Source organism: Patella vulgata, chromosome 1, assembly GCF_932274485.2.
Source record: "Patella vulgata chromosome 1, xgPatVulg1.2, whole genome shotgun sequence".
Taxonomy (NCBI): Eukaryota; Metazoa; Mollusca; class Gastropoda; family Patellidae; genus Patella; species Patella vulgata.
In genome coordinates this window covers 8,335,825-8,358,298 of record NC_065879.2, presented here as the reverse complement: position 1 = coordinate 8,358,298, position 22,474 = coordinate 8,335,825, and the positions used below count along the sequence as shown (strand labels likewise).

The window sequence follows — 22,474 nt, the reverse complement described above, 5'->3', positions numbered from 1 at the left end:
ACTTGTACCAATTGTAACCTGTCCATAAATCTTAACCTCTTTAGTTATGATCTCCCAAAGCTTTAGTCTGACATTAAGTCTACTGGCATGGTTTCGATTCCCCGGTTGTACGTGACAAGGAGCAGGGTCGCCTGTCCAACCTCGTGGGTTTTCTACGGGTCCTCTGGTTTCCTCCCACTGCTAAAGACCCCTACGCGCAAGCGAATTATTGAAATAAAATTAAACCATATGTTAGTCCCGAAATGACCTTGTTTGTGTCGAGTAAACGTTAAACCCCATCTCTCTCTCTCTCTCTCTCTCTCTCTCTCTCCCTATCTCTCTCTCTCTCTCTCTCAAAGCTTTAGTTTCAAATGCAAACTTTGAAGAATCATTTAAAACAACCGTGGAATTTAACTAATCTACACCACATTCCACATAATGGGTCTTTGACATGTTTTGTAATATTCAAAAATATTCAAAAATTCGTGAATGAATATCTTTACGTAAGCATCACTGCCAGAGAAGCGGTAACGCGACATAGCGCAAAGTAAATATAGATATTATGTCTATGTTTTTGCTTTCGGACATAAATATTTCTAGAGAGAATTGATAAGTTGTAACAATGTGTCTTTCTTTCTGTTCAGGTTGTTTGTCCTATTTTCCGTATAAGCCCTAAATAATCAACCCAAATGATGTTTTTGATGGAACTACGTACATCAATTTTTAAAATGTTTTGATAAAATTTATTTCAAAATTAACAAATGAAAGTGATAAATAAATAAAATGATTATTCTAATCGCGTAATTTATAAGGGACCAGTCATTGTTTCTCACTGTAATGATAACATAGAAAATATACCTTTTTATATATTTTGATAAAATTATTTTTGAAACTAACAAATGATGGGTAAGAAACATTTATTGATAAAATGATCATTATATATATAATTATTAGTATATTGTGATGTGTAAGGGACCAGTCATTGGTAATGAATTTGAATTTCTTCAATAGTGAAATAAATTGAAAGTAGTATGTCATTTCACAACTCGTGTTTCATGTTCATCTTTTATTCTTCATCTTTTAAAATTGGCCAACTGACAACAGATTCAGCAGATGTGCATTGTTGAGGTATCTATTCTTATAAGTAAGAGGGCAAGCTAGATTTTTAAAAATATAAAACCGTTTATAGATGATATGTACTTATGTCAACAAAATTGTATTTTTACATTACAAAGTTTTAATATTTAAGAGCAATAATGTAATGAATGAATATGTAATTCCATTTTCCATTTTTGTTTCAGGTACTGCTGTTATTCCTCTACAGTGGATCAAGAAAGAAAAAGAAAACATGGCCATCAAATTTGTATTATTCATGCAAAAGATACAGCAATCAACCATGATGATTTCATCTATATCAAAAACACAAAAGATCCGGATGGGCGATTTAATTATATCAAAGACATTAAAAAGAGGAGGCTTAATCAACATATTAAATCTCCATATCGCATGGACGGTCCATGTTCACAAATTCCAGAAGAATATCAAGAGTACCATGGCTATCATCGACAATGTTATGCAAGATTTACTGGAAACCTAAAGCGATTGATTGATGATACCCAAGTATCAAGTGAAGTAAGATCCTCAACAAGATCTTCGGAAAAAAGAGACAGGGCCCTATTCGACCCTGATTGCATTATCTGCAGAAAGAAAGGAACAAAAAAAAGTAGAACTTAAACGTGGTGGAGGAAGAACTATAATCAAAGTGGCAGAAGGACGAAGGGATTTTGACTTATTGAGAAGGATTTCAGGTGATGATCTTTTATCCTGTGAGGCGAAATGTCACCCAAGCTGTCAGAGGTCCTATACCGCCAAAATTCCTAAGAATAGACGATCAAAGTCTGAAAGTAATGTGAAATCTAAATCAGCAAGTTGTACGCCTGAGTGACCTCCAAAAGTTACATGTTGCACATCTTTCAAACACCCCCTTTGCAAATCCAAAATACAGATCACAGAGGTTGAGGGGGGATGCTGATTTATACATATGAATGCATTAAAGCTGTAAGCAGCTTTTTAATGACCAACCAAATAGGGTTTTGTAACGAGATGGGGGCCCTTTACCAAGCTCTTAAAAACGTATACATATTTTTTTTTCTAATAATTATAGAAATACACACCAAAAGTCTTGTCCGTGAATGGGGCGTTGGATGGCCGAATAGTTAGCGCGTGCGCGTTGCATCATAAGGTCTTCCATTGAGTCACCTGGCGTGGTTTCGATTCCCCGGTTGTGGTTGACAAGGAGTAGGGTCACCTGTCTAACCTTGTGGGTTTTCTCCGGGTCCTCATTAATCACACAGATTACCATTATAAGACACACAGTCCAACCCAACGAGACCCATTTAGTTGAAATATCAATACGAATGATTAATGAATGATATGCTCGATGAATACGCGTGTTTCTCCATCATTAGGGTTTCGAATCCCCGGTTGTACGTGACAAGGAGTAGGGTCGCCTGTCCAACCTCGTGGGTTCTCTCTCTCTCTCTCTCTCCATCATTAGCGTGACTAAATAAATTCATATCTCCCAACACGTAAACTAGTTTCACTCGCAACCAATCAAACAACGACAACAGAACAGGCAGTCCACGTGCATTTAAAGCAATCATACCTGCTTTCAGACATATAAACTGTAATAAACAATAATAACATATTTACTATATTTATTAATGTACAAATACATGTGACCTTGAAACATAGCAATACCAGCGTGAATATACAGCGATTATTTGGTAAACTATTTTTGTAAACTATCTATAATTAGCCTAAAAAAAGATATCGTAATACGTAACACCTCCCATTGCTAAAGAACCCCTACACGCAAGCGAATTGGTGTAATAAAAGTGAACTCCCTCTCTGGCTTGTCCGTGAAGTCAAGACGTCACACGTTTCAGACGACATACTCTCACCTCAATGTCCACCCCGTTATAATACATGTAAGTCAATATGTGCCGTTTAAAGTGATTCACAACTTTTTAAACTTGTTTTTTTTTAATTTCTAATCAATTATGTTCATTGAAATACGCGAATAGTGTGACAATGTGATCTATACCTTTCATCAAATTGAACAATCATTTAGGTGCATAGAACTTGATGACCTCGGTTGTTTTGAATATATATGTGTAGCTTGTACATTCCTTCAACTATTTACTAAAGGCGGGTTTAGATGGGGTGGCTATTAATGCGCCCTTTCAGACATAAAAACAAACGAAATTTCTGAGAGGAACGATTAACTGAAATATACAATAATAATACAATGAATCAGACAGAGAAATTATTACAAGAATGATTAAAGGGAGATAACTACAATTAACGTACAGGGAACTGCTGTGATGAACTTGTCAAAGACTCGTTTGCGAAAGTCTAAATAATTCATCGAAATAAAGGGTACTTGCAAACATTATGACTAAATTAGACTCAATATGACCACGCATCTACGACAGCTAGGTGAAGCCTGCTTTACAATACATAATTTATGAATTCTTTAATATGATATTGACGTTAAGGCAGGGACTAAACAATTCAATATACTTCCGGAATAGTAGCGAAATATCAATTAGAAAGTCAAATGTTTGCAGTTAATCCGGAAAGAACACAATACGTACTTCTCATCGAAACCAAAGTTGAAGTATATACAAATCGGCTTGCAAAATCTTGTTTTATCAAAAGTCCACTATATCCCATCAATTTAAATAAATTATGTGTAATCGCTTTATTTATGCAAAACACGAAATTGAGTAAAGAAGTCTGTACCGTGTAGGTTCAACCTACAAAAATTTTGCCTTTAGCTGAATATTTGACCGATGGTTGTTGGGCCGTATCCCACTCAAAATTGATTACGTTTTTCACTTTGTTTGTTATCACAAGAAATATTCAATGTCCATTACTGCAAAGCCACCTATTGATATCATTAAGTTAAATATGTCTTGTTTGGCATCAAATGAATATATTTCTCTTTTACTAATATATAATAGTGAAAGCACTTTTTATATCAAAAATACCTTTAAATGTTAATACTCATTTTAACTCAATATCATCCGAAATCTTCAACATTGAAAACACGATTTATTTGTCAAATTAAATCAACATTGATGTTGTGATCTTACCGGAAAAGGATGGACTTTTGATATCCAATATGTAAGACAAAATAAACATTTTACCATTGGTACACGAATCGTGTACCATAATGCGCTTCAGCCCCAGTTGTAACAAGAGACTCGAGGGACGAGGCTAGACACATTGCACCAAATCAAACGAGACGCTAGAAATTTGCACTCGATTGAGACTGCTGGCTAATTTCGCCAAACATAACTGATTTGAAATTGGAGTAAAAACGGAAACCTTTGAATGTAAATCAGTTTATATACATTCATATTACAGTATTATATGCGTTGCGACCCACTTTTGTCAATTTATAGGTCCCAAATGTTAGCGATTTAGCTCTTTTAATATTTTAAGTCTGTCCTTGTGGAAACCTTTATCTGTGGCATTTCCAAATCTTACAATTCCAGAACTTCCCCCTACCCTAAAAGATGTGAAAGAAATACCAATTAAAAAATTTATCAAGGACTCACTGACGTTAAAGTGGTAGACAAGCCTTGGCCTCATACAAATTCTGTATTAAGTATATTATTGGGTTCATTTTAACTATAAGTGTCGTTACGTACGTATCCCTTGGTACGATACTTCAAAATTCGTCAGGGAAAATTAGCCAAGAAAATCGGAAATGACAAAGTCAGAGCAACGTATTCTGCTCAAAAGGAGATGGTGTCGGCTGAGACCGAGGAAGAAAATACGCTGCATGGAACAGATCATTCCAAAACCAGCACTAAGAAATAAGCAAGTGACATTAACTTTATCATATTATGTTAGTCCAGAAGAATGCCAATACCAGAATTTAATGGTATAACAGGAAGTGTCGTCCTACAAAATTCTAGGATCAATGTTGTTCCTGAAGTATAATATAAATATATGATCGCGTGTGTTTTCATTATATCATGACTGTTATTATATCCTGTTTGTTGTATTCTATCGTGTGTGCTCTTCTTATATCGTGTGTGATGTAACTTTATTGTGTGTACTACAGATGAAGCCAGTGTCCCACCTGTGTGAATTGTGTTACTGTCTGTTCCTGGTGATACTCCGACTCTATATTTGCTTGCCATTTCTTCATTTTTTAATTAAAATGGCTAAAACTTTGTGACATACCTGGAATTTTCATCCCTTTGATTTCTTCCCTTAGAATAAATGACTAGACGTCCCATAAAATCCAGTATTCTCTTGAAAATTTCACATATTTAGATATTGTCACTTTCTCAAAACATAAACATTAAGACTACGCGTGCGTTAAATGGAACAATTGCATTTCGCATTAGGGTAGACAGGTACTTTACAAATTTGGTGCATTCGGTTAGAAATGTCTAGTGAAGGAGAATTCGCCCGTTTGTTTCGCGACAATAATACGTATTAAGGTTTCACACTTTGGAGCTTGTTTGAAACAATATTGATCCCTGCATTGGCCGAGAAAGTTCATCCAGATTTTCCGGCGTGGTTCTCCATTGTCAGTGATGCAGGACGGAGGGGATAACAAGGAAAGCTGTCTAGTCGTTCGGATGGGACGAAAAACCGCGGTCCCGTGTACACATTGGCGTGCACGTAAAAGATCCCTTGGCAGTTGGAATTCGATATAAGAGTAGGCCGTAGTGCCGCTGTCCGGGCAAAATGTCCCTCATAGCACACTGAATGGCGTATGCCCGTCTTCATTAGCCCAAGTTAGGAGCAGAACAGTAGGACGTTAAACTCCATTTCATTTCATTTCATTTTGAAACAATATTGTTTTTGTTCGGATTGATATGGGTTTTTTTTCTGTTTGACCTTGCTTATTTCGCAAAAAAAATTGTTATGTAAAATTTCAAGATAGAAAATAGGCGATAATCAAGGAATGTGTCAATGCAAATCGCCATAACCCATGGATATTGTGGACCGAGTTTTTTGGGGGTATGTCCTGCAGCCGCCTTCGAAAATTTCATTACATTTCAATAGCGGGTTACAATTTGCATGTAGCTTATATCGATATCATAAAGTTACAATCCTCTGACGGAGGGCAATTAAATTGTCAAGTTAGTGGGACAAACAACCGTGGTCTGGGATCCGGTAAATATCTCTTTGAAAAGAGTTATATTCTACTGGACCGAAACAATCAATTACATATCCAATTAGGGCGAAACGACTTAAAGTCAACTCAGCACCCCTTGTCCACTTAGATTCTTCCAGATAACTAGGCCAAACATGGCTGTTTTTAGTACCAAGATGTCAACAAACCACGATATTTCTAAAGGAGAAAAGCTGTATAGCTTGGTCTGAACTTAGTTCTCACAAGACAGAAAGCAATGGGGTGACTATTCCAGGTATTTCACAAAGTTTTAGCCATTTTAATTAAAAATTGAAGAAATGGCAAGCAATTTTCTAGCATCACCTGGAACAGACAGTAGTTGTTTACTTTGGGAAAGGAATGTGACAAAGTATTACCTCTCATCAAATTGAACGATCATTTAGGTACATAGAACTTAATGAACTCTGCTAGTTTTGATAATATGTGATATTGACGTTTCACCTCTGCATAAACCTCTGTTAAGGCACGGACTGCCTACGACCTTTTTAAACATCTAATTAATTCAATATGTCCTTTACCAGCTACACATGATCTGTGTGTAACACTCGGCAGAACTTCAAAGAGAATGTAGTAGTGGTCAGTGTATCAAACTATGACCTGACAAAGACATCGAAGGAAATATACAGTGTAATTACAGACATCATAATTTGATAAATAAACAATACCATATATGATTATCACTCCTGTCCATCTCTCCCTTAATAAGCAGGCGTTTACTGACAGTAAGTCAGACTTGGAATAGAGCTCCTCCCGAATTATGTCTATTTCATGTTCTCAATAAAGGTCTTATCAATTATGCTGATCTCCTGTTATTTTTAGTGTTACACTATCCACAAGCTTCTCTCAGTAACTACTTTACTGCAGTGATTGCGAAAATGAGTTGGGTGGTCGTGTGGAGTAACGCGTAAGCAGGGGCGTGGTGACCCAGCATTTTGCATGAGAAACAAGATCCCGTCAGGCCCCCAAAAACAATATTTATATGTGTGTGCGGGAGACGGTCCCCTAGTGCCAGCGGGTAATATTGGGCTGAGTGGAACATGCTACATTCGATGTGTAGCATATCTGAACAACGGCATGTTTGGCAATGGCTAAGCATTATGATTATAATGATTATAATGTTGAAAACCTCATTGAAACCGCTTGATTTGTTGCCATTGCGAGGGGGGGGGGGCAAAAACTCTGTTTGATCCTGGGGTTTCCAGACCTATTTAACCTCGTGGGTTTTATCTACCCCCACCCCTCCACACCCACCTGCTTAACCTCGTGGGGTTTATCTACCCCTTACCATCCACACCCATCTGCTTAACCTGGTGTGGTTTATCTACCCCCACCCTTCCACACCCACCTGCTTAACCTGGTGGGGTTTATCTACCCCCACCCCTCCACAGCCACCTGCTTAACCTCGTGGGTTTTATCTACCCCTACCCCTCCACACCCATCTGCTGAAGCTGGTGGGTTTTATCTACCCCCACCCCTCCACACCCACGTTCTTAACCTCGTGGGGTTTATCTACCCCTACCCCTCCATACCCACCTGCTTAACCTCGTGGGTTTTATCTACCCCACCCCTCCAACCCACCTGCTTAACCTCGTGGGGTTTATCTACCCCCACCCCTCCACATCCACCTTCTTAACCTCGTGGGGGTTTATCTACCCCCACCCCTCCACATCCACCTACTTAACCTCGTGGGTTTTATCTACCCCCACCCCTCCATACCCACCTGCTTAACCTCGTGGGTTTTATCTACCCCCACCCCTCCACACCCACCTGCTTAACCTCGTGGGGTATATGTAGGAATTTGGTATAAGCAATATCGAGCATGTTGTTGGTGTGGATGTGTGAGTAACTGACAAGCCCCACCCCCTTGCGAATGTGAGTCAAAGGACAAACAAAAACATACAAACACCGTACTATTTTCTAATTTCATTATTTATGTTAATATTGTAATCATGTGATCACCAACGCATCTGTGTAGTTTAATAACGAAACCTGCATTCATGCACTTTAAAACGTCGATCTCTGAAAGATAGATTATAAACAAATATTCAAACATATGAGATTTGGTCAAATGAAATAATTTGAAATCGGGTTTAATGTTCTACTTTTCTGCACCAACCGGGTTATTTCTTCTTCTTCTATTAGTGTTTAACATCCGCTTCCGTCGAGGTTAAGGGGGAGGGGAGTGGTCGAATGGTTAGCGCATGCACGCTGTATCATAAGGCCTGTCATTGAGTCCATCTGGCGTGGTGATATCGCAGACAAGCTGTCTCATTTTTATTATCTTAGCGCACGCGCAGAGGTCTCTCCTGCGGGAGGAAACCGGAGTACCCGGGGTAATCCCATGGGGTTGATAGGGCGCCCCTATCTCTAAGCAGCATAACGCTGACACCAGGAATCTAAACCACGACCGCGAGCCAGAGGTGACCGGCCAGCTAGAGGTCGAAGCTCGAAACTCCAGGCCATTAGGTCATGCCAACTCACGCACCGGGTTAATGAAACGGGAATACGCGATGCTGTATGGTAATATGGGGCAAATGTAGGTCGGGCAGCTACCGGGTTAATGGAACGGGAATACGCCATGAAGTATCATAATATGGGGCAAATGTAGCTCGGGCAACGGCGTCTCGGGCAGCGGCGTTTCCATCTGCTCGTCAGGGCGGAAGAATCCCTGGAATCATCTCGACCTACACTTCGGGCAGCGGCGTTTCCGTCTGCTCTTTGGGGCTGAAGAGGGGTTGTTGCCCAGATTTGACTGATCGAGGTATTGCGTGTATCGTGAATCTGTTACTACAATCGATTCTCGGATATTGCAAAATATACCTGAAACTTTTTTTTCAGGTGTGGGGGGAGGTGGGAGGGGGCCGAATGGTTAGCACGTGCGCGCTGTATCATGAGGTGTGTCATTGAGTCAGCTGGCGTGGTCTCGATTCCCGGTTGTACGTGGCAAGGAGTACGGTCGCCTGTCCAACCTCGTCGGTTTCCTCCCACTGCTAAAGACCCCTACGCTCAAGCAAATTATTGAAATAAAAATTGAACCATGTGTTAGTCCAGAAATGACCTAATCTATCTATCTCTCTCTCTCTCTCTCTCTCTCTCTCTCTCTCTCTCAAATGAACAGATTTATAAGCATTTCTATCAATTGGATTTAATGTCGGACCAAGCGGAGTAAAGCCTAGCGAGAGTCTAACGCATCACTTGCGTGTGTTCAGCACCGTAGGGGATAACAGACTATCGCAGAGATTTTTGGTTCCTGCAGATACAACTTTTCACCCAGTTTCTTAAGGCTGGTCTACGAGCTACCAAATCCTACGACCCTTGCGTGTCAAAACGCGTACGGCGGCGGGTTGTGGGGCTGTTTTTAGTCCAGTTGGTTTAATGCGTGACCTAGTCAGCTGCATATTCCTGAAGCAATTGCCCGAGAAATCTCTCTATGGCCATTGCTGGATTAGCTTCTGATAGGCCTACTTGCGCTTTTGAGGGAGTGTGTCTATTCTTCCCGTTCAATCAAATTTATCCCCAAGTACAGTAACATGACAGGCCTTCGTTTAATCTGGGTCTTCCCTAAAACTTTGGACAGTGATTTAAGGTATTAAAAACGGTGAAAGTGTTGTTCGTCTCAAAACAATATTGTTTACATTATATCCGTATTGATAGCCTCGTTTGTCACACAATTAGTTTTTCTGCAATATTCTGCTGGTTAATTGGGCATAATAAAATCGTGAGTCGTGACGTAACGTTATGTAAACACATTTGGTCCAATTTGGAGATCTGTTTGGTATTGTTACGCAGTTAGCTATTAGTTGTTAATCTGACTATTAACTAGTCATAATTTAGAACAAGAATTTGCTTTCTTTACAGCAGTGAGAAGTGGGATTAGCTCTAATCAAACGAAACACTGCGAGGACTATGAGTCAGCTGGGCCTTTAAATTTCTTTTTTTAAAACAGGTTTTTTAAGTCTTGGATTACGTAGAAATCACCCCAATCGATGGTTCGATTTTTAAAGGACAAATTCTCCACATGGCAGCCCGTTTTACACATGGACACAGCTCACCAATTATTCCTATGCCGTCACAAGGGCGAAACTTGTTTTCTAGTTTTTCTCTCGCGTTGTCTTGTCACCCTTTTGCATAGCGATTTTGTTGACTTTTTGGTGTAGAATCGAAGAAAAGGGTTTGAATATACATTGTGTGCCATGTTTCCATTGTCAATGTTTTCTCTACTTTCAGTTTGTGTATCTCAAGTTTTCAATTATTTTACCTCATACGTGCTTTGCCACGTATTGCTCCATCTGTGGAAAAGTTAGTTAAGAGACGAGAATTAACATTAAAGTCAATGGGGAAATTATTGGTGATCTGTGACCACATCACTTAACGTCTAGAGTTACTTCCCTTAGTCCATTTAAACATACGGTCCACCGTGATTACGAACACAGGATTTCAAACATTCGATATGATTCAGGAAACTAACAATTGGGATCATATAGAGATTTAAAACTTCAAAATAATTCTATAATAAAATCGAAACTTACTTTGCGGTGGAATCAAATGTGGATGACATGCCATTGATATATTCGTGGCCTGGAACGCCATATTCTACTTGACCATCGATAGAATTCACGTAACCACTGTCAACACAAGAAGGTGACGATACTGGAAATATAAAAACATGCAGTTTTTTTGTAATAATACATAGATTTAAATTAACATTTATCAGACCTGCAAATAGGCAGAATTAACTCTAGCTCTTAAAGGCTCAATACCATTCTTGTTGTAACTGAATAATATGTCCCAATCTTTATTCTGGTCAACAAATTGTACTATTTTAGAATATTCCAATTAATTGATGATACAAATTTCATCTGAACACACCATCTTTAAAAATTTTGAAAAATTCAACATAATGGTTTGAAACGTCTAACGTAAACCTTTTCAAATGAAACTTCGATTTAAAAATATTTTCGAACGCTCTGGACAAGTAAAATAGGATGTAATGGATAATTTACACAACAGGTAGGACACTTAAACATCTAGTACTTAGATAGAGATATTATTTATTTTCTGGAGCTTTCAAGCCAGCAAGAGTGTTATTGTCCCTTTAACAAACGCACCTTTAATGTAGATTTAATAAAACAAAACGATACAATGGTTAAAATTTCTTAAACATACATTATGCGAGATCTAGAGAAAAAGCTGACTGTTATTGTTATAATATTTTTAAAAAAAGATAATGAAAATTGAATTAACTGAAAATTTTATTCGGGCAAAGTTATGAATGGTTGACAAGATATAGCCATATCCACCGTTCAAATGTTCCCGATTGCCTAGTACCATTGCCATTATAATAAACGAAGTCTCCATTGTCAACCTTTTTATCGGCAGACTTCGGCGGACATTTTCGAATCCCGGCAGTATAATATACGCGCCATCAATCATGCGGATATGGCAGCTATTTTCTAATCCGCTCAATATCTACGCCATCTGATGGGAGCTGATTATAAACTTGTCATGTAAATAATATATAAATAATAATTTGAAGCCAGCAAACAAACGGCGGTAGTCAAGTTTAGCTCTCGGATAACGTCTGTATTAAACTGGGGTAAAAGAGCAAAAACGTGATGACAAGGTTTAATCTAAATGGGGGGGGGGGAGATGGCCGAATGGTTAGCACGTGCGCGCTGTATCATACGGTCTGTCATTGAGTCAACTGTTGGGGTTTCGATTCCCCGGTTGTAAGTGACAAGGAGTAGGGTCGCCTACTCAACCTCGTGGGTTTTCTAAGGGTCCTCCGGTTTCCTCCCACTGCTAAAGACCCGCGCAAGCAAATTATTGAAATAAAATTGAACCATGTGTTAGTCCCGAAATGACCTAGTTTGTGACGAGTGGACGTTAAACTCTCTCTCTCTCTCTATTTCTCTCTCCCTCTCTCTCTCTCTCTCTCTCTCTATTTCTCTCTCTCTCTCTCTCTTTTGTGCTCTTTGATACACTTGTTCAATGTTGACTGTTATGTTGGGTACTGGAACGCCATCACACTGAATAATTGTGCATACTTACAGCTTACTGAACAGCACCGGTAAGAAAATCTTCTATCCCCATCGCTGGTAACGTAGTAACTTCTGATTCCAGCAAGAGCACCATTCCCTGAACACTTGTAGGTCGTGTCTGATGCAGCGGAAGAATATCCTGAGACAATAAAAATATTTCATACACTAATATCTTAGAGTTTGTTCATTATGTTTTTCGATTTGGGGGGGGGGGGGGGCGTGCGCGCTGTATCATAAGATCTGTCATTGAGTCAACTGGCGTGGTTTCGATTCCCCCGACTTTACGTGACAAGGAGTTGGGTCGCCTGTCCAACCTCGTGGTTTTTTCTCTGGGTTCTCCGGTTTCCTCCGGTGGGACATAAAATACAATTATTTACATAACATTTTATTTTGTACTCTTATTCTAATTCCATTTTCATTACAAAAGGTTTTGAACATATTAAGCTGGTTTGTTATGGATTGCATAGACTATGAATAAACCATTGATAAGCCAGTGCAAGCTAAATCTATTTGTTAAGGCCAGCCTAATTTTTGTCAGGGTCGTTGGGATGTAAATAAGGTTAGGGCACGTGATTGTAGGGTAAGCATTGGGGCTGGGTCCAGTGTTAGGGTTAGGGTTGGGATTAGCGCTAACCCTGTTTACATATCGTGACCGATGACGAAAAATTGAGCTGGCCTTGTGATTTAACACTAACCATCACAGATACACGGTGTATAATTTGTTTTATGGATATCAGTACCATTTAAAATTCCATATAGTATCGCCATTTAAAAGGTCTTGAATCCCTTACAAAATACAGTACACGGAAAGGCGGATCTTTTAAAGGTGGATCTTTGAAAAGCGGATCTTTTAAAGGAATATCTGTCCAAACTTGGTTCAGTTCAGTACTTACAAAGAATTGAAAAGTTCGCAACGTTCGACATTCACTGCAGAAGATATCTGCGGGTTGGTTTTTTTTTTTGAAATCACACAATCGTTTGTGAGAAGTAGCCTTCACTGTTGAGGTGCAGCATTTGACATCAGAACACTCTCGCACGCCATTGGGAGAAAAGAGAGAGAGAGAGAGAAATGGGGTTTAACGTCCACTCGACACAAACTAGGTCATTTCGGGACTAACATGTGGTTTAATTTTATTTATATAATTCGCTTGCGCGTATCGCTTGCGCGTAGGGGTCTTTAGCAGTGGGAGGAAACCGGAGGACCCGGAGAAAACCCACGAGGTTGGACAGGCCATTGGGAGAAGACCGGGACATTTTTTAAATATGATAAGTAGTGGGACAAATACCCATTCAGATTAAAACACAGATCCTATTTTGTTTAGTTTTTATAGTTCAAAATTTCGTTTTACTTGTCTTTACTACACTAGGATCTGGAAGAGTTGTTATATAACACACGTTCTAGTAATTTAGCCAATGAAACGGTCTGTTACGGCGAGTTCTTGGCGTGCTCTAGAAACCTCAACGCTGATTGATTAATCAATGTCTGATGTGAACATGTCTCGTGCGTCCAAACTCAATATTTCTAAGCAAATAAATGGCTAAACAGAGAGAGCGAGAGAAATGGGGGTTTAACGTCCACTCGACACAAACTAGCTCATTTCGGGACTAACATATGGTTTAATTTTATATCAATAATTCGCTTGCGCGTAGGGGTCTTTAGCAGTGGGAGGAAACCGGAGGACCCGGAGAAAACCCACGAGGTTGGACAGGCGACCCTACTCCTTGACACGTACAACCGGGGATTCGAAACCACGCCAGTTGACTCAATGACAGGCCTTATGATACAGCGCGCACTTGCTAACCATTCTGCCATCCAACCCCCCAAATGGACATTGTACCCAAAAACCACATACAATGGAAAAACGACTTTGTTTGAAGCAGGACAAAATGCACAGTGTATACTTTCTTTTGGACATTAGTATAGTTGATATACAGTGTCCTGGACATTTCTGCAGTATTTATTACTTATTGGTTTCCTGTTCCTTCGATGTCTGTCGCGTTTATCTTGTTGTTCACTCTTAGCTCCTTTCGGGTTGAGATCTACTCTCACACCGAAGTTTGTCATTAAATTTGGGGTTTCGGGTTGTTTTTTTTTTGGGGGGGGGGGGTTCCAATGTTGATGGGATTCGGAGCACATTCATTTAAAACTCCAAAACATTACATACAGCCGAACGACTAATTTGCTGGTACGATTATGCAGGAGCGTAACTAGCTCAGAGCAACGAGGGGGGCGGGGCGGGAAGTGTTCTCGGGGGTGCTGTAAAATTGACAGACAGAGAGAGAAATGAGGAAATGTATTATTCAAGATCTGGGGAACAAGTGGTTTCTTCAGTTCACCTAGAAATTTAATGTTATCCTAAATATGACATAGAATGAAGCGTAACAAGTTTTATTAAATGAGAGAGAGAAATTGGGTTTAACGTCCAAACGACACAAACTAGGTCATTTCGGGACTAACATATGGTTTAATTTTATTTCAATAATTCGCTTGCACGCAGGGGTCTTTTGCAGTGGGAGGATACCGGGGGACCCGGAGAAAACCCAAGAGGTTGGATAGGCGACCCTACTCCTTGTCACGTACAACCGGGGATTCGAAACCACGCCAGTCGACTCAAAGACCGACTTTATGATACAGCGCGCGCACGCTAACCCTTCAGCCAGCCATCCATCCCCCCTCTAGTTACGGGCCTGCGGTTATGTTTCGTTTCGTTTATTCTCAACCAATTGCTTTAACTCACCCGACCAAGAGCAGGAGCCTATAGATGATCTAGGTGCACAGTGAAAGTGCCAGAGTCTGTCATTTGCACTGGTAATAATCCAACCATAAAAGTAAACTATACTTTCACCCACAGGACATTCGAAGTTGAAATTCTGGTGATTATCGTTTATCCATATGGCCTGTTTTGTCGTCACGGTCACTAATACCATACCAAACACCAGTAAAGCTAAAATCTGAACAATATTTTTTTTTTTTTTTACTGTTATTCAATAGTAACTTTTATGGAAGCCTGCTGAGACCACGAGAGAAATCAAGAAGTATTTTTAAACGAGAAACAGAGAAGAAAAAAGAACAAGTTGAATATAAGACATTTACATAGATTTTGAGTATATGTGTATTACTAGCAATGGATGTGTATTACTAGTATTGGATGTGTATTACTAGCAATGGATGTGTATTACTAGCAATGGATGTGTATTACTAGCAATGGATGTGCATTACTAGCAATTGATGTGTATTACTAGTAATGGATGTGTATTACTAGTAATTGATGTGTATTACTAGCAATGGATGTGTATTACTAGCAATGGATGTTTATTACTAGCAATGGATATGCATTTATAGTAATGGATGTGCATTACTAACAATGGATGTGTATTACTACTAGTAATGGATGTGTATTTCTAGCAATTGTTAATAGGATAATAATGACCGGCCTCGCTGTTTTAAGACTGTTAGGAATTTAAATTTGGTGAATGTCTCCGTCTTACAACAATAGCTTCATTATTTGGGAGGGGGTTGGGGTGGGGTTGAAACTGGTCCACAAGCGCTACTAATCGTGAAAACAACACTAACGCTCCGTCAATTCATCTGCAATCAACATGACATGAAACTTGACATGTGTGGTGTCTAGCTATCACATTAATATTCATATTACTGTACAATGGGAGATAACTCCATTCTAGTTGTCTATTGATCATGTGACATGTATGACGTATTATGAAAGTTCCATGGCGTCTTTCAACCATGTATGTTTGTCAAAGATGATTATTATTATTGTTCGATTTATATAGCGCTTCATTACACGTGAAGTGTTTCTAAGCGCATATCACAAACATATACTTCAAACACACAGAAACAATCAAAATCAGGAGAACATAATTAAACACAGCTGCCTGTTAGGCGCTATTATTCAAAGGTTTACATCCAACAAATCAACCGGCTAATCTCTATATTGAACTCAGTCGAGGTATTACCTGATGAACACCTACACCAAGTAGAGTTCAAAAATAAAAAAACGAAGTTTAAAAGAATCAACTTCATTAACAAAAATTAAACAATCAAAAACTTAACAGATAAATCAAATTCAAACGAAACAAATAAAACAAAGAAAATGAAAAGAGCAGTTCATTACCATTCTACATTAACAAAATAAAGGAAAACAACTTGTGAAAAAAATTTTAAAAAATAAGAGCAAAGTAACACTAATGTTAATACTTTTTTGACGAACATATCATAAATATAATTAATTTTACCTATAATATCTATTTCAGAAATCAGACTTTATTTTGCAAATAAAATAATCCAAAGAGTTGTGTACGACCATTATAAATCACTTCATCAAAAAAATGGCAAATACCTTAGAAGAAGCACCCCAAAGACATGGTCAATCTTACCACCATTCTTAGCCAAATTTTTGATTTGCGGAAGGTGGGTACCAGCGCCATACAAAAGTCCCTATTTCAAATTCCCGCGCTTTCAGATTCTTATCATATCCTTCTTTTTGACGTGAATGATATATACTTTAACTTTAATTTTCAACAATGAAACAAATATATTTACACTTTGACTTCCATGAAGTTTAAACCAGTGTTGTCATTCAGAATTGATTCACAGAACGAAAAGGTAACATAACTGTGTACCAGTCACCAGACATGCTTTAGATATATCAATAAAAATATATTAAGGAAGAAAATCATTCCTGACATCCTCAGAATTTGTGTCTTACAAACTTAAAATTTGTGTACAAGAATGTCTGAGCATTCACCAGATCGCCCCTGTATTTCAATCCCTACACTGGCTCCCAAATTCTTCAAAGGATAAATTTCAAATTACTCAACTTCGTCTTCAAAGCATTAAACGACCAAGTTCCATCTCGCATAGTCTAGTTCCCAGACAACGCATGCCCAGAATTCTAATAATTCTGAACCTAGACTAGTTAATAAACCTCTAGTATCTGAAGATGAGGAAATCGAGGTTCCTATCGAATTGTGTATTCCTCCGCGACCTGTTAGTCATAACTGTGAGAATATTGTTCAAAAGAATTTTCCAAAACAACAAGATTTGATCAAACTCCTAAACGTTATTAAACGGAAAATCATCAGAGATTATAATCTTTCTATAGATGCGAATAAATTACGTATCGAACAAGAAACCTCGCCATATTTTAAGCCAATTTACGATTATTTATGTCATGACATTTTGCCAGCCAATAAGAAGTCAGCAAAGACAATTCAATTAAAATCCGAAGAATATCTTTTATGCGATTCAGGCTTATCATTCATAAAGATGAAACATTCACATTGCAATTAGCCATTCCCGAATCAATGTGTCATAGCCTTATCAATATCTACCACGATAGTCAACTTTCAAATCACCAAGGTATTGTTCGCACATATCTAACAATGAGAAAATTATTTTACTTTCCTAACATGTTTGACACTATTTCTTCCTATATCAAATCATGTTTCAAATGCCAACAATTTAAAGGCAAAACCGAATTCCTACACATTATAGAACTTTTGATAGATTAAGTCTTGATTTCAAGAGTATGCCATCTTCATCAACCGGATTTAAAAATCTAATGGTTGTTTGCGACGAAATAACAAGATTCGTTGTTTGTGTTCCTTTAAAATCTCTAGAGGCTGAAACTATGTGAAGCAATCATACAGAAGATGAATAAAATCCATCGTAATCCTCAGAACAGTATGGTTTCCATTACATACACGCTACATATTTAGTGACGAGTGATTTAAGAATCTACGTTTACAAGAATTAGCCATGCCAGAGCCTTCATCTTCAAGAAATGGGCAATTTCAGCCAACACATTTGTCCTACACATACACCTACATATTTGCGTTCATTTGACAAATACGCATCGAATTTTGATAACACGTCACATTTCCTAGATGGGAGGGATGACGGACATTACCGTCAGTTTCGAGTTCATAGTACGGTGCTACTTGTTTTCCATGGTACGAAAAACAAAAAGTAATGTCACATAAATACTGAAAAGGTGGTTTATTTCCACGTTGTGAAATCGATCTCAAATTTGCCAAGCGCAAATCAATTACCCGAAAGTCACTGATGGTCATTTGAGGTAAATTGAATAAACAAAATATCGTGGTAGGTGAATCTCTTACAGAAATGTTAGTTCACAAATAGTTCAGTTCCTTTGAATAATTACAATGTTTTGATGGATTGATAATTTCGACATCCCCAGATGATATAAAGAAGACAGAAAATGAAATGAAATAAAATGTGGTTTAACGTCCTACTGTTCTGCTCCGAACTGGGCTAATGAAGACGGACATAAACCATACAGTGTGCTGAGGGAAATTTTGCCCGGACAGCGGCACTACGACCTACTCTTATATCGAATTCCAACTGTCAAGGGATCTTTTACGTGCACGACAATGTGTACACGGGACCTTGGTTTTTCGTCCCATCCGTCCTGCATCACTGACAAAGGGGAACCACGCTAAAGAACAATGCAATCTATAAGAGTTTGGCAAAACCTTTTGATGGACCCCGTTGTAATCCGATTGCATCAAAGCCGGTGATATATGTTTTTTTTCTTCTTCTTTTTTTGTCTATATTAAATTTTAAATAATTAAACATACATCATGCATGAGCTAAATCTGCCTATTGCATGTCTTTCTTTAGGCCTAAAATGTTATATAAACTATTAATTAGACATTTATTAACAAAACAAGACCATAATCGACTCTCGATGGCATAGATACTCGAGATTTTAACTAGATTAAAAAGGTTCGCCATTTAAAAATTTAATTAAAAAATGGGAAAGCAAGGCCAAAGCCCGATTATACCAGTGCCCTGGTTACCACTTTGCACGCATCTTTTCAAAACTACAAGTAATTTGAATGAAATTGTTAATATTTTCTATTTTTATCATCTAATTTTGAATTATTATAGCAAGAATGACCAACTCTTTATTAAACTCTTAATTAATGTATTTTTAATTTGAGTATATTCTATAGCGTGGATTATGCCGTGAAACTTTTGATTTTGTCTGAAAATGTAAGTGATGATCAGCGATGCTAAACTATGTCTGGGTGAAAATGGGGCTTAACGGTCATTTCGGGACCAACATCTAGTTCAATTTTATTTCAATAATTCGCTTGCACGTAGGGTTCATTAGCAGTGGAAGGAAACAGGAGGACCCGGAAAAAAACCCCAAGAGGCTGGACAGGCGAACGGGGAATCGAAACCACGCTAGTTGACTCATGACAGACCTTATGATGCAACACGCAGGCTCTAACCATTTGGCCATCCAATCCCCCGGCACACATTAGACATTCTGCGAAAGGGTCTAGTTAATGTTATATCAGTAATTCATTAAAGGGCTAATCCCGATAATATTTTGGAGAATAAAACTGCTTAATTTTGTGTTAAAATCCCTTACAATCCTCTACCTTAGGGCCGAGCAGCTAACTCAATATATTTGATACGTTTTTAAACAACTTAAATCCGTCGGTCTTCATCTGAAAATGGAGATCGGTGTCCCAAGCTGTATTATGCGGTGTCTGGATAAAACCAGACTTTTATTTTATAAATATAATGTGTAGGTGAAATTTACCTTTCGCACGTGGGTCATGTACTGTATAGACCTCTAAAGGGACGGGAATCGATTATCAGGAAACCCAACGAAAAAATTGACCCGAAATCTTAAGAGTTACGTGTCCGGATAAGCAGTTTTGACGTTCACGTCCAAACGACTCAATATTGGAGCTGAAATTTTGGGACAAGGTAAATACACCATTCCTCTATATTTTGGGGCTTAAATTTCATACGTACTCGGACTTTTATTTTTGAAACTCTATTCAAATCGGGATAGTCCCTTTAAATCACATTATCGTGGAGCCGACATAAAGAGTTTTGTTTGTTTTTATGAAAGTAAGCCAACGTAAACAAGAATAATTTAACGCCATTAATCGGCTTTTAATCATACTTATTAAATTAGAATTAGAAAATTATTTTTCCTTAAAGGAGCTAAATCGTTAATATTTGGGACCTAGAAATTGACACAGTTGGGTCGCAATGCATATAATAATGTAATGTGAATGTATATAAACTGATTTACATTCAATGGTTTCCGTTTTTACTCCAATGCCAAATCAGTTATGTTCGGTGAAATATGCCAGAAGTCTCAATCGAATGGTAATCTCTATACGTCTGGTTATTTCAGTCTACACAGATAGTATTTATCGCGTATGCTCTCCAGATAAGAATATGGCATCATGATGTTGGCGTACCATTATTTCAAATAATCATACGGGCAACTTGCCAATCGTACATTATTCATACTAGTGAAATATTTGACTCGCGTGACGTATTTCACTGTAAAAGCACGTGCGGAATGTCTCGAGCTTAAGGCATTGCGTAATATATTGTAAAAACACTCGGGCCTACTGCCCTCTTGTTGTTTCAATATATCACTGAATGTCTCGCTCTCGACCATTAAACTATACATTACAACACTTGCTCCAAGCAAACATAAATTTGATAGCAAACCAATTGAAGAATTAGAGGTTTAAAACGTTGGAGGTTGGTAAGATTCGATAAGTTTGTAGATAGTCATAATGTTTTAACTATACAGGTCACAATACTATAGAATATAATTACTGCTTATTTTTGCTGAGCGGGGCTCACGGTGGCTAAGTGGGTAAGACGCTGACTCGCTAGTCTGGGGTCGTGTGTTCGATCCCTGCATTGGCCGAGAAAGTTTGGGATTTTCCGACGTGGTTCCCCTTTTCAGTGGTGCAGGACAGATGGTCTGACAAGGAAAGCTGTCTAGTCGTTCGGATGGTACGTAAAATCGAGGTCCCGTGTATACATTGGTATGCACGTTAAAGATCCCTTGGCAGTTGGAATTCGATGTAAGAGTAGGCCATAGTGCCGCTGCCCGGGTAAAATTTCCCTCCTAGCCCACTGTATGGCGTATGCCCGTCTTCATTAGCCCAGTTCGGAGCAGAACAGTAGGACGTTAAACCCCATTTCATATCATTTCATTTCATTACTGAACGACGTTTCGACTAGAGACAGTAGGACGTTAAACCTCATGTCATTTCATTTCATTTATTACTGAACGACGTTTTGACTAGGCTTCTCTAGTATTGTTGTTTACATGTATATATTCACACTGATCCGCAGTAAATATTCGCTAGGCCGCGACAATCACTGATAAGGATGACATCAATGCGACTTAATGAGCCACAAATATTAACTTTTTTCCCCCCGACAAATTAAGTAAAAGGTGCCATTCTGCTCGAATCAGTAACGTTTTATTTAAACAATGTACGCGCCATTGAGCCAATAATTGACACCGCGTGATATGACGTCATGTGTTGAAGGCAGTCATCTTTTACAGAGATATTAGAAGACTTTCGTAATACTCTGTAAAACAGATTGGTATATATTGTCTTGTTATATTTTCATATTTTATCATTGCTTGATAATGACTCGAGAAGTCTAGTCGAAACGTCGTTGAGTAATAAGCAGTAATTGTATTCCATAGAATTGTGACCAGGGGCCTGTTTCACGAAATTGTAACTAAACATAAAATCCAAATTTTAGTTGATACTCCAATTTTGATTGACTAAGCACTAAAATCAATCTAATCGAATTACTAAAATTTGGATTTTATCTTAGTTAAAATTTGGTGAAACAGGCCCCTGTATATTCCAATTCAATTACTAAATGCCATTGTTTTAACTCCTTGCAAAAATTAATTCAATATCAACAATATAGCTACTTCATTGTTTTGTAGTAACTGAAAAAGTAAATTTTCGATTAAAATTAAAAGGTCGCCTACTTTGAAGTTTTCTAATCCATGTGGCGACCATAGTTGTTTAAAAATCCCTAATTTAATATGATTTTGTTTTGAAAGCACGAAACTATGAGAACTTACATATTGAGGGATGCCCATGTTCATCTAGTTATGTCCGCCCAGTTCCAGGTATTTCAGCCTTCTGAACTAATAAAAACTTCATTCACCTTTTATGATTATCATTATTAAAAAGATTTTCATTAATTTTGAAAACGTCCAAAACATAATAGACGTGATTTAATGACTTGTAAAATTAGAATTGCCAAATATTCATCAGGCGTACATGATGTATAAATTATACACGCCATTTTGTTTTTCTGAAAGTTTATTAAACTGGGATGGAGTTTAATGTCTCGTGCACACAATATGGTAATTAGTAT

At 38.2% G+C, this 22,474-nt stretch overlaps 1 protein-coding gene across 1 annotated transcript; it reads right to left on the bottom strand.

Annotated features, from left to right (window-relative positions):
• Positions 1–8,116: 8,116 nt before the first annotated feature.
• LOC126815496 (dermatopontin) lies at positions 8,117–22,262 on the bottom strand. The gene is made up of 5 exons (XM_050541173.1): positions 22,176–22,262; positions 14,985–15,198; positions 12,257–12,385; positions 10,735–10,855; positions 8,117–8,224 (listed from the first exon to the last, which is right to left on the bottom strand). The coding sequence occupies exons 1-5, from the start codon at positions 22,197–22,199 to the stop codon at positions 8,182–8,184; spliced, it is 531 nt and encodes a 176-aa protein (XP_050397130.1). The 5' UTR covers positions 22,200–22,262; the 3' UTR covers positions 8,117–8,181.
• Between the last annotated feature and the right edge of the window lie 212 nt (positions 22,263–22,474).

Coding starts and splice junctions, on each gene's coding strand:
- LOC126815496 (XM_050541173.1), bottom strand. CDS start 22,199: ATGAACATGGGCATCCCTCAATAT. Junction 15,199..22,175: donor ACATGGGCATCCCTCAATAT/GTAAGTTCTCAT, acceptor AATATTGTTCAG/ATTTTAGCTTTACTGGTGTT. Junction 8,225..10,734: donor ACATTTGATTCCACCGCAAA/GTAAGTTTCGAT, acceptor TCTATCTTTCAG/AGATCGACGTTTTAAAGTGC.